At 41.6% G+C, this 18,799-nt stretch overlaps 1 protein-coding gene across 3 annotated transcripts in view; it reads left to right on the top strand.

Annotated features, from left to right (window-relative positions):
• Positions 1–18,799, top strand: part of LOC136847662 (cytochrome P450 3A24-like) — an 89,830-nt gene that overhangs the window by 57,173 nt on the left and 13,858 nt on the right. For all 3 annotated transcript variants that reach the window (XM_067119466.1, XM_067119476.1, XM_067119470.1), the window contains exons 5-7: positions 664–813; positions 953–1,106; positions 2,435–2,656. In XM_067119466.1, the coding sequence (XP_066975567.1) occupies positions 664–813; positions 953–1,106; positions 2,435–2,656 (526 nt within the window). The remainder of the gene's footprint in view (positions 1–663; positions 814–952; positions 1,107–2,434; positions 2,657–18,799) is intronic.

Raw genomic sequence — 18,799 nt, 5'->3', positions numbered from 1 at the left:
AGAGGTGCCATTAAATTCAGATACATTGCCTTTAACTGTAACAGAGGCATGTGTTAGATCTAGCTCAGTACTTTACAAAACATGTGAATAGGCTCCTTAACCAATTTTAGACAGTCAGAGCATTTACAGAATTCCAGAACAGGCCTGCAATGGTGATTAGTACCACCCAAGCCAGGGAGTGACTTAGTGCAGTGTTTAACTCCTGATAGCAAATTATATTTATTGGGCAAGAGTTTGTGTGTAACATTGATTTTTCTACCAGTCATGTATATTTCATTTAACCAAGTTATGACAGATTTCAGGTACTTAAGGAATCAGGGTTTTGCCAGGATGTGTTGGCCAATATTAATCTCTGCATATGGAAGCCATTCACAACCTTTTGGTGCTATGAATATTTTAGCCATACCAGACTTTCTGTTGATGGTGTCCAGATGGTATTTCAGATCTAGGACGTATCATGGTAAATGTCTAGGTACATGGGCTGCAAATATTTAGTCATGTTCTTCTTGGAAAGTAACTCATTAATCATACCCATGATCTGTTCCGCTTTTCAAGATGCCAGGTGTGATTTATATACTTAATTTTTTTTTAAATGTTGACAAATTAAATTCATAACTTGAGATAATGTTCAAAGAACTGTATGTAAATATTTTTATACTTTAGGATGAGTTTTCTGCAGCAGCTGCCCGATTTTTCAAGCCTCCTGCTAAGTGGAAGAGGCCTTTAATGTTCTTCCAGTTCCTTTGGCCTCATATTGCTAAAAGACTTCATCTCAATGTTGTTGATAGGACACCAATTCATTTCTTCACAAAGGTAAGGATTTTTTCTTTTACTTGATGATCATCATTATCTCTTCTTGAAAGCTACTGAAGTTTGGAAATTTTTAATGTAACTCTTTGTATGTTTATTTAAATCTTATGATAAAAATTAGTTAAATATTGCAATATTCCAGGTTGTTTCTGACACAATGAAGTACCGCCTAGAAAATAATCTTCGCAGAAATGATTTTCTGCAACTCTTGTTGGATGCATCATTGCAGGAACAAACAAACAACAACAAAGGCGTTGATAATTCAACTATTTCATCAAAGAAACCTGCAAATCAAGGTATATGTCAAATGTACTGTATTACTTACTTGAGAATAATGTAAAAATACTTATCATCAGATGAGAGGACAGCAGGAAGAGTGAGATTAATTTATTAAAGCAAAAGTTATATTATATGGAAGATGTGATAACACCAAAAAAAAAAAAGTAAAAGTAATTAAAAGCAGTAATTGATGGAGGCATTAAAAGGTGTACAAAGAAAGCAAAGGGCACAAAAGTGCACCGGTAGCTAGGGATAGGGCTAAGAAACTATTCCAGATATTTTCAGACCTGGACTTGGGGCCACGTTGTGGGTGAAAGCTGTTATGAGTACTCACTGTTGCCAACTTTGCAACTGCAACATTTTTTCTTAGCTTCTTAAATGCAGGGTACAGTAAGAGGACAGTGAAAGTAAGGACTTTGAAAGGTTGCTATGTTGGAAGGGAAGTTTTTGCATGCAGTTAACTTTTTTTTTTAAATTGAAGTGGTTTGAATTTTATTTATAAGATATGATATGTGGGTTTATGGAGTTAAATCTTGAGAACTAATATTCTTAATGACATTCCTGATCTTTACATAATGGATGTTTAAATTATTGCAGTGAAGTAAGAAGATAGAAGAAATGCTTTACTGTACAATGTTTATGAAAGACTGTATGTTGCAGAGAAGAAGTGCTTTACTGCACATTGTTTATGAAAGACTGTATGTTGCAGATACTACTCCGGTTGCAAATAGGTTAGATTCTGAGTGGCTGTTCTAAAATATTGTAAACTACATTCCTATATGAGGCGCCGCCTGTCAGAGGGGCCTAACCCTCAAACATGGCGATATTGAGTTAGTGGTGGGAAGATATAGAAAAGAACAAATTTCAAACAAAAATCACCCTTAATCCCCCCAAACTTATGGTCCGAAGTCGCATGATATAAATTGGTTCCGGTACAAATGGAAAACTTTAAAGTGTAATATCTCAAAACCATGTTTTTGCACATATGCCCCTCTGACATGTGGCACCTCATATTACTTTTCATAAATGTATGAATGTGTTTTACTGTGCAATATAAGTTTAAAATTTAAGCAGTAAAATTGATAATTTCTCATTAAACAAGAACTTTTGTTATTGATTGCATTTTATAAATAGGGAAGGTATCATTTATTCAAAATTGTATTGAGTGCATTATAAAATTTGCTAATTTACAACCCTTGGCAGTTAGTATTAATCTGTATGAATGTATTAGTTGTAATTATTCACAGAAAAGGGAGCACTTTGTCATAAGGAAAAATATGTAGAAGGGTAAACACTTTCAGTGCAGTGTTATGTCTGTTATAACTAGGGTTTATCTTTTTTTCAGTTTTAACGGAGCTAGTTATAACAGCTCAGTGTGTGCTGTTTTATATTGCTGGGTATGATACCACGGCAACTACTCTCAGCTTTTTATCTTACTGTTTGGCACTTCATCCAGACATCCAACAAAAATGCATGCAAGAAATTGAGAGTGTTTTAGAGAGGCATAATGGAGAGATTACATATGAGTCACTTCTAGAAATGACCTATCTTGATATGGTATTTGCAGGTGAGATTGCTTTGTAGAATTATTGTTGAATCTTTTAATGTTCAAATATTTATGCAAAACATAGGTGTTCATACTAGGAAGAAACTTGTTACATCACAGATTCTTGTATCACTAGTAGAGTGCAGAGGTGAAGAAACCAACTGAGTTCTAAATCAGCAGTGAGTAAAGCTGTAGTTAGATTGCAGGTAAAATGTTGCTCAGTAGATGGATCATCTCTGCTTCACCTGCCACAATCTTTACCTTATAGCTTGGTCTTCAAGATGTAATGAGATTAATATTTATTTGAAAAGTTACATGACAGACAGAAATGCTGAGTTATAATGGATTTCTGGTTATTCGTGTTGGTATTAAAGGAAATTATTCTAACAGCAGACAAGGCTTTGTCAGCTTTGATCAGAGCAAGCATACTCTATCCTCTAGATAAATTTTTATTACCACTTGCAATATCTCTTCAGGATGGAGATGCCATAGTCAGCTCAGTGTTCAGTCAGGAAGGTGGTTATGTAATTCTACATTCCAGGCCACCCTTTTATGAATGATGTTGAAATGTGTATGGGTTCTCTTCCAGTTTTACAGAGGTTCCTGGGAAATGTTACTTGGTTCAGTCAAAACACCAAAGATTTATGGAAATATTAATTTTTCCCGATAATAAGTCATGGCATTGCACAGTAATCCCTCAGTTATCCGGATTGCCATTATCTGAAATTCAGCATTATCTGACACATGCAGACCAGGGATCAAGGCCCCAAAGATAATAAAAGGATTTTGACAAAGGAAAAATCTATTTCTGGGGAGAGACCTGTGTCACCCGGTGAAATAACCTTTCAGCACTTATTTCTAGGTAAAGCTATTGCTAAATATACCAGAGAAAAGCTAAAAAGCTAAGCTGGAGTTACTACCCCAGTGCGAGCTCCATGAAATGGAGTTGTGTGAGAAAGGGTGAGATTGTCACAATCACAGGCCTTCGCCTCTGTAAACATTCCCAATGTCAAAGTCCCACCCAGTGAGGTGCTGTTACAAAACCCCGCACCACTGCGGGACTGTAAACAAACCACGGCCACCCACATTCCATGTTAGCACCCCATCCTGGAATGGTATTTTATCAGGGGGGAAAAGGAATCAGGGTGGGTCACGGTCAGACACAGGGTCTCTCCCAGAAATAGATTTTTCCTTTGTCAAAATCCTTTTTCTGGGTTTTCCGACCTGTGTCACCTGGTGAAATAATAACAGAGAAATCAAAATACCATCCTGAAACAAAAAGGGAAACTTGTAGAGGAAAGAAATAAAACTATAAATCCACAAGAGTTTTAATTATCCCGGTAGCAAAATATTGGTATTTAGATATATAATAAAGATACTTAAACTTATTTGTAAGATTAAGGTGTACATAAATATAAAACTATCCATAAGACTAATGAGTACATAAACATGTAATATAGGTACTTAAACATTATACTTAAGATTAAGGTGGGGGAACTATGTCCCACAAGACAAAAGAACACAAAACGTATTTAAATTTAAACATAGCAGACAATACAAAACTATGACATGGTCAGAGACAGGCTGTGAAGCATGCCTGACCTGGAGGTGATCGAAAGGGAATAAATGAGGCAGGTAGGAGGGAGGAGAGTGACTGAGTACTAGAAAGGATTAAACAGAGGGAGGAACGATGTTCCCTGCCGCCACTGTAGTGAACTTCAGAGCTTCTAGGGATTTCAGATAGTGGCATTTGAAAACTACGGGAGACTTCCACCCCGTATATTTTGCAAGATCCTCGAAATTCATATAATGGAAATAGTTAGTGGAGGTGGCCACTGCCCTAATGTCATGTACTTTTGGAACTGAGTCTGGGTTTGCATGTTTAATAAAATACAAGATCTGTTGCCTAATGGCTTTCATAGAAATAGTTCCTCCCCCTTCCCTTGCAAACAGAGGCCCCAAAGTTATCTGTGAGGTCCTGTCTAAATAGGCTTTCAAAGTAAAGACTGGGCATAAAGACAGGTCTTGTGGGAGGGGGATGACCTTCCAGGGAGACCACCTATCTCGAGGATCTTCATTCTTAGCTAGGAACTTAGGGTGAGGAGCTAGCAACACTTCCCCTGATGGAAGGAAATCAATATGGTTGGGTTCTCTAGACAGGGCAGACAGCTCGGAAATTCTAGCACCTGAAGCTAAACTAATTAAAAATAAGGTCTTCCTCAATAAATTAATGAAAGAACAATTTTGATTATCCGTTTCTGAAGCTAATTTAAGAACATCATTTAAGAACCAGGAAACCGTATGTGGGCGGGTTACTGGTCTTAAACGAGCACAGGCTTTAGGGATTGACGAAAAATAAGAATCTGTTAAGTTAATCTTAAACCTGTGTAAAAATATCTTTTTCAAAGCTGGTTTTGCTGTAGTAATAGTACTTGAGGCCAGACCTTTCTCAAATAATGACCTAAAAATGAAATTGCTAAATTTGTGGTCATTACAGTTGCTTCCAGATTCTTTTTAAGAAGAGTGCTAATTTCTTTACTGCTGAGTCATATTGTCTGATAGTGGATTCCTTTTTGTCTGATTCTAGGAACAAAGTGTTAATAGGATCAATATTAGCATCCTTCTGAGCTGCAAACTTCATGAAATCCACAAAGCCAGGGCATTCTGAATTCTTGAGGAAGCTGACACAGTCTGAGTTTGTACTATTTGCGTCAGTTTTGGGTTGGGAATTTGCAAGCACCAAGCTTCAGCTCTAGAAGAAGTGGAAACCAGTTGCTCTTGCCAGTTGGGAGCCACTAGGGCTATCTGACCTTTGAATGTCCTGAGCTTGTGAAGGACTTTCAGTAACAGGTTTACTGGAGGAAACAGATAGATCCTTTTCCACTTGTTCCAATCTATGGACATTGCATCTGTGGAGTGAGCTAGAGGGTCCAGGTTGGGAGCAACATAACAAGGTAGTTTGTGGTTGCATTCTGTTGCAAAGAGATCTACTTCGAGACCCGGAACTTGATTGCAAATCCATCTGAATGATGTTTTGTCCAAGGACCATTCCGACTCCAGCGGAGTTGTCCTGGATAGGGAATCTGCAATGACATTCCAGACCCCTGCAAGATGGGTAGCAGACAGATGCCACCGGTGTTTGTTTGCTAGGGAGAATATTGCTATCATAACCTGGTTGATCCGACTCGATTTGGAACCTCCCCTGTTTATACAATGTACTACTACTGCGCTGTCTAGAACCAGTCTTATATGAATCAGATTGTTTGGATGCAGTTTCTTCAGGGTTAGAAAGACTGCCATAGCTTCCAGGACATTGATATGGAACTGGCGGAACATGGTGGACCAAGTCCCTGTACCTTCTTGTGTTGAGAGTATCCTCCCCACCCGCTTAGGGAAGCGTCGGTGTGAATTACTAATGCCGGAGGAGGAAATTGAAGAGGTACTGACTTTGATAAGCTCTTGACAGTCGTCCAAGGCCGGAGTCTCTTTTTGAAAATCGGCGGAATCAGAGATACCTTGTCCCTGAACCTGACATTGGCTCGGCTCCACCATACCCTGTTTATATCTTTCAGTTTGGATTTCAGAAGTAGATCCGTCACTGAAGCAAACTGAAGAGAACCTAAGACTCTTTCTTGGGTACGACGGGAAGCTTTCTTGTTCTTGAGGAACTGTCTGGTTGCCTTGGCTATTTCTCTCCGCTTGGCTGGCGGAAGAGATAGTTTGTGTGCACACAGGTCCCACTGGATCCCTAACCATTGAAAGCGACTCTCCGGAACTAGGCGGGATTTCTCCCTGTTTATTTGAAAGCCCAGAGATTCCAGAAAGCCGATTACTATGGCTGTTGCTCTCCGGCATTCGTTGACGTTGGATGCCCAAACAATCCAATCGTCCAGGTATGCGGCTAGCATGATCCCCTGAGACCGAGTTGCTGAACTACCGTATCTGCCAGTTTGGTGAAGATTCTGGGGCTATATTGAGACCGAATGGCATGACCCTGAACGAGTATGCTTGACTTCCCAGTCTGAACCCCAGATAAGGAGAGAACCTTCTCGCAATCGGGACGTGATAATAGGCGTCTGAAAGATCTATAGAGGTGGTTACGGCTCCACGGGGTAGTAGGGTCCAAACCTGCGAGATTGTAAACATTCAAAACTTGTCGCATTGAATGTAGGAATTTAGACGAGACAAGTCTAGAATTACTCTTCGCTGACTGGAACCTTTCTTTGGAACACTGAACAGTCTGCCTTGAAATTTCAGATGCCTCGCTTTCTTTATTGCCCTCTTTAATAATAGATCTTTCACAAAGTCCTTCAGAGCCTTGGACGGTGATTGATGGAATCTGACTGTGGGGGGAGGACCTTTGCACCAACTCCACCCCAGTCCTTTGGAGACTATGCTCTGGGCTCAGGGACTGAAGCTCCACTGGTCCCGAAAATGATATAACCTCCCGCCTACCTGAGATATCTCACTGGGCGGGGGAGGGTCTGCCTCCTCTGGAGCCTCTGCCTCCCCTTCCTCTGGAGGAGGAGCGAGGTGTTCCCCTACCACGAAAGTATCCTCTGGCTCTAGTTCCCCTTGCATTTTGTATTGAACGAAATGCACCCTGGCTTTCATATGAAGCGTTGAAAGCCAGGGAGGAGACGTATGAAGGGGCAGCGAGAGGTTGATGGGCTGGTTTGACCAGCACATACTGAGGTTGAGGTTGGGACTAGGAGGTTGAAGGATAACCAGGGGCGGGAACCTGGACAGCCTGCAAGACAGTCTGAGTAGGGAGCCGTTTAAATTTCTTGAACTTCTTCCCGGACTTGGGGTGGGTTCCGGCGGGCTCAGACTGTTTCCTCTTGAACGATAAGCCCATCGGGAGCGGAGACTCTGATTGGCCCTAGTTGCCTCAGCTAGGACCATATCAACCTCTTCCTGGGGGAAGAGATTAGCTCCCCAGATGGAGCTTTTCATGAGCCTGTTAGGCTCATGACGGATGGTGGCTGCCGAAAAGATGTGCTTTCGGCAGTTCAACCGGCCTTGATAAAGTCATACAGGTCCTGCTGAAAACTCGCTAAGAGAGATTTCACAGCACCTGAAATAAAGCGTCTTCGCTATATACCACTGACGTTGCTTCTGCTAAAGTAGAGAGTTTAAGGACCTGCTAAGCCTGTCCTTAGTCTCAGCTTCAGCCTTCAGGAGCGACTCCGGGATCTTAGGCAGTTGTTCACTGAAGAGGTTAGAAGCGCAGTCAGGGTCCAGTCGTGTAACCGTGAAGGTGTCCAGGGCTCCTTCCCAAAACTGAGGATCTCCGGGGAAGACAAGAGAGGTGGGATCTGTCTCCCAGAGATGAGGAAGGGGCTTACCCTCCATGCAAGCTTGGTTCGTGAGGGAAGCCACTTTGGAGGTGCAAGGGGTGGGAAGAACCTCTCCCAAAGAGAATATCGTAAACGCACCCTTGGCCGGGGTGAGTTTGGTGTTCTCCGCCTGCCACTCCGACAGAGTCCGTGAGTAGAGCCGACTGGGCTTGGTCCTCGGAAGATGACAGTTTCCTTTGGGGACCTTATCGGACCGAATCCATGCCTCCTCGATGAGCCTGGCAAAACCTGCGTAAGGTGATTGCAGGTTAGGAGGGAAGAATTCTAGTTCCTCCAGCCTCGGGTGCCTAGGCCTCGATAGTAAGGTTTAACCTCATGCTGGGGAGCAAAAAGGGTCAGGGCGCCAGGGGTTTCCTTTATCAAAGGGAGGAAGGCTGGAGGTGTCTGGAACGGAGAAAGATCTGTTGGCCGCTCTGCCACTCATGAACCCAGAGATTAAAGTCCCTTGGGACTTAACCTCTTGTGACAGGGAAAGCACGGAAGCATTCGAGGAAGATAGCTGACTCGAGAGTTGCGACAGCTTGTCGTCAACTCTTTTGTCGAACGTCTTCATAAGAAGCTCGGCAAATGCTTCTGCATCAAAGGAAGGAGGGGGGGACCTCTTTACTTTGCTTTGTCCGTGCTCCCTTCCCAGAAGTAGAGGCCTTGCCCGTGACGGCACGGGGCTAGGGGCCCGTGACGTCTTCGAGGCAACCCCGGAGCGGACTTTCTGGGACTTTAAGGTCTTTTTCTTAACTGATTTGACCTTAGGGACGGTAGACCTTGCACCGTCCATAAGGCAAGAGGATTTCACGAATCCTCGGAAAGAAGAAGCAGAAGAAGAAGGAGAGCTAAACAGAAATTCACCTGCCTCACTTACCCCCTTACCTGCTTGAAGATCCAGGTCCACGTTCATGGGCTCTAGGTCCAAATTAAGAGCCGCAACATCCTCGGCGACCTCTCCGCATGCAGCGACGTCTTCTTGGGAGGGCTGAGTCATCTCCTGGATCCCAGCGATCAAAGGGGCGGCTACCTCGTCCGCAACTGAAGCTGAGATCCAGGCGCCGGGGAAGAGAACGCTGCAAATGTCCTTTGAAAGAACGTAGGGTTTCCCTGCCCTGACGTTCCTCCCGAAGCCGCTGACCCAGGTCTTGAGGGTCATCAGCGAAGAGTCCCGAGAGCTGCGGTCAATCTGGAAGAAGGAGAAAGTCAGGCGGCCGAACCTCCTAAAAGGAGAATATCTTCCAATTATCCATAAGAGACAAAACTCAAGGCAAACATGAATCGGAAAGGAAAAACTAACTTACCGACTCATCTAGAACCCGCTCATAGAGAGCGTAGCACACCTCACAGCCATCAGGGTGCCAGACGATCAGGTCCCCTACGTGGACAGCGCACCCGGAGTGGGACCTGCATACCTCATATCCGCTGGCTTGTTGAAGCACTGCCGTGCACCCCTGCTCCTGACAACGCACCATCTGTAAGTTGACAGGTATATGAGTATGCTGATAAGGCCGCCGGAGTAGGGTGCCAGAGCGGTGTCTTAGGATAATAGATAGTTAGCCAGGTAGGTCCCGCCGGAGCATACCGGGAGGTTAAGGAGCCTACTGGAACATGCAAGATCAACAACATAAAAGGGACCGCCGGAGTTAATCCAGAGCAACAGGAAGGTCCCAAAAAGGATATGTAAAAATTCAGAAAAAAAAAAAAAAAAATATATATATATATATATATATATATATATATATATATATATATATATATATATATATATATATATATATATATATATATATATATAAATATATGTATGTATGTATGCATGCTAGTGAAAGGTCAACTATAAAGAATGGGTATTTCCGCTTGGAGCCGGGGGAGTCCTGTACTCTAATACGGTGACGGCGGAGGAGGTGTGGTGAGCACCGGCCGACCAAACACTGTACCCACCGGAGTGGAAGGCGACGAGAACGCCCGACTACCTAGTGGAGAAACACAAAGATAGCTAGTCGGCGGAGGGTAGATACTAGGGAACCGTAGGTGTTCTAAATGAATAGAACGAAGGTAAATGTCATGGCGTGTGAATACGACAGAAGACAGTCAGGTGGGAAACTAACTGGCAACATGTACACAAATTTTCCTCCCCCCCGAGATGACGGTCTGGGAGAAAGACACTCGGGTTGGGGGGAAAAAAGACGCACTGACACTATAGGAAGGGTGGGGGAGTGGGACAGGCCAGGAGAGGGGGACCAGAAGCAGCGACCAGGCGGTGAGTAAGCACTCCCCGGGCGCCATGAGATCCACCCTTCTCCCTCTCGATCGGACGAACATGTACGAACGATAATAAGAGAGGAGAGAATGGGGAACCCTCGAAGGCCAAATAAGCAAAGAAAGGTAAAGGGAATGGGGAACAGGAGTGTGGGAGCACCCCCGGTCCCCAATCAAGGTCTCGACCGGGTGTGACCAGGTAAGGTCGGAACCCAGTAGCGAGAGTACAAACCAATCAATGCAGAGGAAGGGGATATAGGCTATAGCGTAAGGAACAGGGTAAAGCTCTCGAGCCTTGGTAAGTTAACATAGTATATGAAAGCGAACCAAGGGGGAAGAGAGCAAGGAGGAGGTGGGGGAGGAGGAGCAAGGAGGTAGGAGAGGGGTATATACATGAAGTTGGAGGATAACCCGAAGGTGTGGATCGGACGAAGGTAGGCTACGCGAGATACCCTCGCTATTCCAGCTTAACTTTACTAGGACTCAATAGTCCAAACGGAAAGGCTGAAACAGGGAGAGGAAAGCGCAGGCCCAACACCTCTAACCATAACACCACACACGAAGGGAAGCTCCAACCATGAGCCCTCCTACACCTAACCTTCCCCTTCCGAGGAAGGGAAGAGAACGCATAGCCTAACTCCTAGGCTAACCTAACACAGCCCGCTGGCTGACTGAGGAAGCCCAGGGGAGAAGGTATCTACCAGACTAGCCTAAAAGTTAACCTATTCTAGGCAAAATAAAATAATTCAGTAATTCAAATAATCATAAGGACACATGTAGAAGGGAGGACCAAACCCAACACGATAAGAGCGCGGAGGGAAAATGGCCGACCTTCAAGATTAAAAACAAAGGACATAATCCGTAAATATCAAAGACATCCGTGCGCTAGGCCTAAAATAAACCTAATAAGCATAACTGTACCATCTCAAATAATATACCCAAACACTGGAGGAAGTGAGGGTCCAAAATACAACACATATAAGAATTGATAAAGAGCGGATAGGCCCGAGGGGGAAAACTCATAGCCTAAACGACAAGGACCCGAACTTCCCCAGAAAAGGGTAATAAAACAACAATTAAAAATGCCCAATTGAATATAGGATAAGCAAAAAGGCACAAAAGTAAGAAAATGAAGGGGAATGAAGCCCGACATAAAAATCCCTTTTGAGACTGAAGGTCACATGGGGCGGGAGAAGGTGGACGAGGCGGGCGTTATAAATCCCCTAATTATTAAATTAGAGGGAAATAAGGAGCCTCAACCACCTAAAATAAAAACAGAGATGGTACTCAACTTAGGTGAAGAAGAATCCTGGGAGGATGCCATAGTTGAACAAAAAATGGGCCACAAAAAAGTGCACACAAAAAAGCTGAACAATAGCTTACAAAGTGCTAAAAATGGAATGTGGGTGATGCCGGTTTGTTTACAGTCCGCCGAGTGCGCGGGGGTTTGTAACGGCACCTCACTCGTGGGACTTTTTGACATCGGGAATGTTTACAGGGCGGAGGCCTGTGATTGTGACAATCTCACCCTTTCTCATACACGACTCCATTTCATGGAGCTCGCACTGGGGGTAGTAACTCCAGCTTAGCTTTTTAGCTTTTCTCTGGTATATTTAGCAATAGCTTTACCTAGCAATAAGTGCTGAAAGGTTATTTCACCGGGTGACGCAGGTCGGAAAACCCAGAAATGTATATAAAGTTTGAAAAATTAGAAGGAACCACCTTTCAATGTTTGGGAATGCTGCGCGGCCTCAAGAAAATGTTGTTAACACTACCTACATTCAGACTGACTGGGAAAGGGTTTTGGGAGTTGGGGGAAGCCTTGAAAAGTTTCCATGGTTGGAGGAGGAGGTTGGTCAGATGATTTACTGCCATCAGAGAGGAGGGGCAGTAAGGCTGTGTAGAGGAAAGCTCAGGAAAGGGGGATTTTTGGAAGGTTGGTGGAGCATGGGAGCAGTTTCTGTGGCTGGGAGCAGGTGGGGATGCAGTGTTGGTTGGATGAAGAGGGCTAGGTAGACCTGACTTAACCCTTTAACGCCGAAGCCCTATTTACAAAAACGTCTCCCAGTATGCCGGCGGCGTCGGTGAGTTAGCTGAAGCGGAAAAAAGTTTTTTTCAAAAATCACAGCAAACTTAGTTTTTAAGATTAAGAGTTCATTTTTGACTCATTTTTTTTTTTTTGTCATTGCCTGAAGTTTAGTATGCAACCATCAGAAATGAAAAAAAATATCATTATCATCTATAAATATTGGAATATAGGACAGCGAAAAAAAACTCGTATATAATTGTATACAAATCGCTGTAAGCAAAACGGTTAAAGCTAATGAGTTAATTTTTTTAGTTGTATTACACTAAATTGCAATGATTTTGGTATATAACAAATTTTAAAACGATCAAAAGCAACACAGAGAAATATTATCACAAAATGATGCATGAATTCGTAACGCCATGGATAAAAAAATGTTTTTTTCAAAAATTCACCATAAATCGAAATATTGTGCTAGAGACTTCCCGTTTGTTGAAAAATGAAGCTAATTGATTGAATATTACTAGACTGTAAGTGTTTTTAGATTACAATTGCAGTTTTCGACCATTTCGGTCGAAAGTTAAAGTTGACCGAAAGTCTAATTTTTTCTATTTATCGTGATTTATATGGAAATATTTCAAAACTGATAAAAGCTACAACCATGAGTTATTTTTTGTTGTATTGTACATGAAATTGCGCACATTTTCATATATAAAACTTTATGTAACGACTAATATAAAGCGGTGCAAATATTACGACAACGAGATGAAAGAATTTCTGAGATGTTCGGCCGAGTTAATACAAGAGCGTAAGGAAAATGTTTTTTTCAAAAATTCACCATAAATCGAAATATTGTGCTAGAGACTTCCAATTTATTGCAAAATGAAGGTAAACGATTGAATATTACTAGAATGTAAGAGTTTTAGCTTAAACTGCGTTTTTTACCATTTCTGTCACGTTAAAGTTGACCGAAGGTTGAAATTTTGGCAGTTATCGTGATTTATGTGAAAATATTTCAAAACTGATAAAAGCTACAACCATGAGCTATCTTCTCTTGTATTCTACATGAAATTTCGCACATTTTCATATATAAAAGTTTATGTAACGACTAATGTAAAACGATGCAAACATTACGACAACATGATGAAAGAATTTCTGAGATGTTAGAGGCGAGTTACCGTGTGCAGACGTAAGGAAAAAATTTTTTTTTCAGAAATTCACCATAAATCAAAATATTGTGCTAGAGACTTCCAGTTTGTTGCAAAATGAAGGTACATGATTGAATATTACTAGAATGTAAGAGTTTTAGCTTATAATTGCGTTTTTACCATTTCGGTCGAGTTAATGTTGACTGAAGCTTGAAATTTTGGCAGTTATCGTGATTTATATGAAAATATTTCAAAACTGATAAAAGCTACAACCATGAGTTATTTTCTGTTGTATTCTACATGAAATTGCGCACATTTCCATATACAAAACTTTATGTAACGACTAATATAAAACAGTGCAAACATTACGACAACGTGACGAAAGAATTTCTGGCGCGGACGTAAGGAATAAGTTTTTTTCAAAAATTCACCATAAATCGAAATATTGTGCTAGAGACTTCCAATTGGTTGCAAAATGAAGGTAAATGATTGAATATTACTAGATCGTAAGAGTTTTAGCTTAAAATTGCATCAAAGTTGACTGAAGGTTGAAATTTTGGCAGTTATCGTGGTTTATATGAAAATATTTCCAAACTAATAAAAGCTACAACCATGGGTTGTATTTTGCTGTATTGTACATGAAATTGCGCACATTTTCATATTTAAAACTTTATGTAACGGCTAATATAGAACAGTGCAAAAATTACGACAAAATGACGAAAGAATGTCTGAAATTTTCGGCTGAGTTACCGCCCGTGCGTAAGAAAAAAGTTTTTTCAAAAATTCACCATAAATCGAAATATTGTGCTAGAGACTTCCAATTTGTTGCAAAATGAAGGTACATGATTGAATGTTACTAGAATGTAAGAGTTTTAGCTTACAATTGTGTTTTTCGACCATTTTGGTCGAGTCAAAGTTGACCGAAGGTTGAAATTTTTTGTAGTCGACGTACGATATGTCCACTCGGCACCCAACAGACAATTTTAGTCGACGTATGATACGTCCAATAGGCGTTTAAGGGTTAATAGAGCTTGTTTGGTTTTGTGTTTTTATGTTTAAGTTAAGTAGATCTTAGTTTAACCAGACCACTGAGCTGATTAGCATCTCTCCTAGGGCTGGCCCGGAGGATTAGATTTATTTTTATGTGGCTAAGAACCAATTAATTACCTAGCAATGGGACCTACAGCTTATTGTGGAATCCGAACCACATTATAGCGAGAAATGAATTTCTATCACCAGAAACAAATTCCTCTTGTTCTTCACTGGCCGGGCGGAGATTCGAACTCACGACCAACAGAGTGGTAGTTGAGAACGGAACCTGCTCACCCAACGAGGAACTGTTTTTATGTTTATGATACCATAATTCACATCTTATTATATACAGTATTCTCATTTATATTTTTATGCTATAGTATTCTTGTTTATATTTTTACTATATTTTCTCATTTTTATTCTTCCAAAGCAAAAGATAAATGCAATCGTGTGCATAGGGTATGTACATCTGCACACACTCATCCCATGCCATCAGTGAACTTGGTACGGCCTGTTTGTTTTTGTGTTGCCTTCATATGAAATTTGCATTTAAATATTTTTATGGTGATTAAAGATGAAACATCAACAGTGATAAAATATTCTCTTGTGTACTGTTACAATATGTGTGATAATCATATTTAGAGTCAACTAAAATGTAATGAAATACAGCACAGTAAATCAGGGAAAGCAAAACATATGACACATACCTACATATGCATGCTCTTAGTCGATGGCATCGTAAACTGTTTTTATTTTTATGGTGCAGTAATTGATATTTTATTAAAGGAGAGATGAGAGAGAGAGAGAGTAGAGAGAACACACTCTCTTACACTGTTTTGTTTATATTTATGCTAGAGTATTCTCATTTATATTTTTTGTATTTTCTAATTTTTTTAGTTTTACAAACCAAAAGATAAATGCAATCATGTTCATAGGGTACATTCATATGTATACATTCATTCCATGACATCGGTGAACTTGGTATAGCCTGTTTGTTTTTGTGTTGCCTACATGCGAAATTCGCATTTTAAATATTTTTACGGTGATTGGAGATGAAATATCTGGGATAACCTTGTTGGATAGTGGCTGAAATTGACTGGATTGACCTATTATCTTCATGTTTTTAATCATCTACTAATCCTGTGATTACATACATAGTGGTTATTTAAGCATTATGTTTAATGGGGTTGTGACAAAACGTTTTTATGATATGAGATAGGGTTTTTTGCACATTCCCATTAATCTTAGAGGGAGTGCCCCTCCTCCTTTCTCCTCATTTTGACTTTTGGTCTCTTGAGTACACAAACCGAGAGTATTGTGGGCATGATATCCAAGGCTGGATATACACATTAGGGACCTCTAATTCTTAACATATATAAGTAGTTTTGACTGATTATCCATGGAAATAAGTAATAAAGTACAGTATAGGTATACCATATATATGAGTTTAATGGGTTTATATGAAAAATATCTTTTTGTTATAGAAACATTTTTGTGTTGGTAGATAATCTTTTATTGTAAAATGCCTTTTTGGTGCCAGCTTCCAAGCACCCAATGCCACCTCCATGCGCTCGGCCCCTCCTCGTTAGCTTCCTGTTTCAGATCCTCCTGCACCTGCAATTTTTTATCCATCATTGGCACCCATCCAGTGTCAACTTGACGACATTTTGGCACTGCTCAAGAAGGCGCCTTCCTCAGCCAAGACTTCGACTGACTTGCCTTTGTCCCCGATATCACCGGAAGAAGAAGACTTAGATCAGGGCACTGCTCCCTCAGCTTTTCGTTAATAGATGACGGCGGCTAGCCGTTTTGGGGCATGTTTGTTTTGTGTAAGAATCAGATTCCGTTCGCTTTTTTCTCGGTTTCATCATGAGAAGATTTCATCATCATACTATGAGCTTTTCGTATTTATCTTGTATCAGCGTAAAAACAGCAGTAATATGTGTTCTTTCATGCCCAATAGTTTTGATTAAATACTTTTCTCTCCAGTTTTATTTACGGTTGAGTTTCATCCATGTTGCCGATGCACGATAATTTATAGTCATTAGCAGCTTGAACATTCTTTTCTCAGCTTCAACCACAACTTGCAGCTGAAATTTACTGTAGCAGTATATTTCCTTGCTGATCTTTTCTCCAAAGTGGATAAGGGTATAATGTAAAAATATTTCAGTACTTAACATCATTTTTAATGTAACTACTGTAATTGTTTAACCATACGATGGTTGAAATACAAGCAAAACAGTTGTTATCCGATTCGGTTATTAGCAAAACAACAGTTTCTTGTTCGGTTGTTTATGGCTGTACACATTTTCGCAAGAGTATAAGGTTACTAACAATACGTTTATCATCCTCTTACTTTTTTTAAATAGAAGATGGAATAAAGAGATGGAGGAAAAGAAGTTGGTCTATCGTAAGTTGGTCTCTCTTGCTGCCTGATAGTACGCTGTTGCCTGCGCAAAATTTAAAAATATTTTCTAAAAATTGTCGTACTGTTATTAATTGCTAACTCCATCGTAAACTTGAGTTATTGTAACTCGAGCACTACCTGTATTTACAAACGCACAAAAATTGCAAACAAACACTGACCTATTTTAACTTCCGACACAACAAGAGCAAGTGAGGTCGGCTCATTGAATTAATGCACCTATTCCAACCTCTCGGGCCAACGTATCGTACACCGTACGCTGCCTGATTGTACGCAGTTGCCTGCGCCAGTCGCCCGCAAAATTTAAAAATATATATTTTCGAAATATTGTCGTATGGATATCGTAAAAGCGAATTATCGTAACTCGAGCACTACCTGTATCATATGCCACAGAAGAAACTCCTTCTTTGGGAGTTGCTGCCTCCTCCTAGGGGTACTTCTCCGAGTTTATTGACTCATCACAAAGGTCTGCTTTTTCGTCGGCAAAGGTGATGTTCTCATCGATGGGGCTGAATCACCTCAGGAACATTTTAAGGGTTTTTGAAGTACAAGTTTTAAGTTTTTTAGATTGGTCAGTTGGAGCACTTGTGAGAGGAAAATTCAAGACTGTTCTTCTCTACCAGAAGATTGTGCTGCGGAATGGCTTGCTGTCCTCTCCTGCACTGACAAGGGCATCAGAGACAGCCCCCAGGAGTTGGCTGCTCTCTTTGCTATGGGGGTTCTTAAGAAGAGGGAGCTTTGGTGTTTGTTCACCACCAAGGGGGTTACTTCTTCGCAGAAGTCAGCTCTCCTCTTCTCTCCTCTAAATCACCATCATCTTTTTCCCCAGTCCACCGTGAACGAGATCGCTTCGGAAGGGTCTGTCCTTCATGCTCCAGTAGGAGCCAGACTCCTCCTTTTTTTGGGAGAGATGGAGTGCAAAGGGAGCAGAACAATGGATCATGAAAGTTCTGAGGGAGGGCTACTCCATCCCGTTCAGGGAGAAGCCACCTTTAGTCAATACTCCCATCGTATTAACTGCTTACTCAGTAGGCTCGGAAGAAGTGTCATCCCTCCTCAGGAAGAGAGCAGTAGAGGTGGTCGAGGATGTCAGAACAGAAGGTTTCTACAACTGTCTTTTTGTAGTCCCCAAGTCATCGGGAGGTTGGAGACCTGTCCTTGACGTCGGTGCCCTGAATTTCTTCTTCCAGAAGACGAAATTCGGGATGGAAACGAACCATACTGTCCTGTCATCCATTCACCAGGGCTATTGGATGATTACCATCGATATGCAGGGTGCATACTTCCACATCCCCATCCATTCGGACTCCAGGAAGTACCTCGGGTTCGTTTTCAGATACAGAGTCTATCAGTTTCAAGCACTGTGCTTCGGCATCTCTACAGCTCCTCAAGTCTTTAATTGGGTTCTGGCCCCCCCTTGCAAAGTGGCTCCATCTTATGGGCACCAATGTCTCCCTGTATTTGGACAATTGGCTCCTTTGATCCCCTTCAAAGGAGAAGTGCATGGAGGACCTTTGGAACACCCTTCTAGCCCAAGATTTAGGACTATTAGTCGACCTGCAGAAGTCCCAACTGGCTCTGACACAGGAAATACTTTATTTGGGGATGACGTTCAAACTCTCGGAGTTTTTGGGCATTTCCATCCCCCAAGAGAGTAGAACCCTGCCTGCAGACAGTGAACAAATTTCTCTGTCTCCAATCCTGCTTGGCCAACAAGTGGATGTGTCTTCTAGGAACTCTAGCCTCCATAGAGCAGTTTGTCACTCTCAGAAGACTCCACATGAGAGTGCTGCAATTCTTCCTGAGGGCCACCTTGGACAGGACTCATTTGTGTCTCCCATGACTTAGGAAATCAAGGGGGACTTGCTGGTGGAAGGCTTTTGGAAGGAAAGTCTCTCCTCCCTCTGAGGTCTGACCTAGACTTCTACT

This window comes from Macrobrachium rosenbergii, chromosome 2, assembly GCF_040412425.1.
Source record: "Macrobrachium rosenbergii isolate ZJJX-2024 chromosome 2, ASM4041242v1, whole genome shotgun sequence".
Lineage (NCBI taxonomy): Eukaryota > Metazoa > Arthropoda > Malacostraca > Decapoda > Palaemonidae > Macrobrachium > Macrobrachium rosenbergii.
The sequence above is the reverse complement of the archived record's forward strand: the minus strand, read 5'-3'. Positions and strand labels throughout refer to the sequence as shown.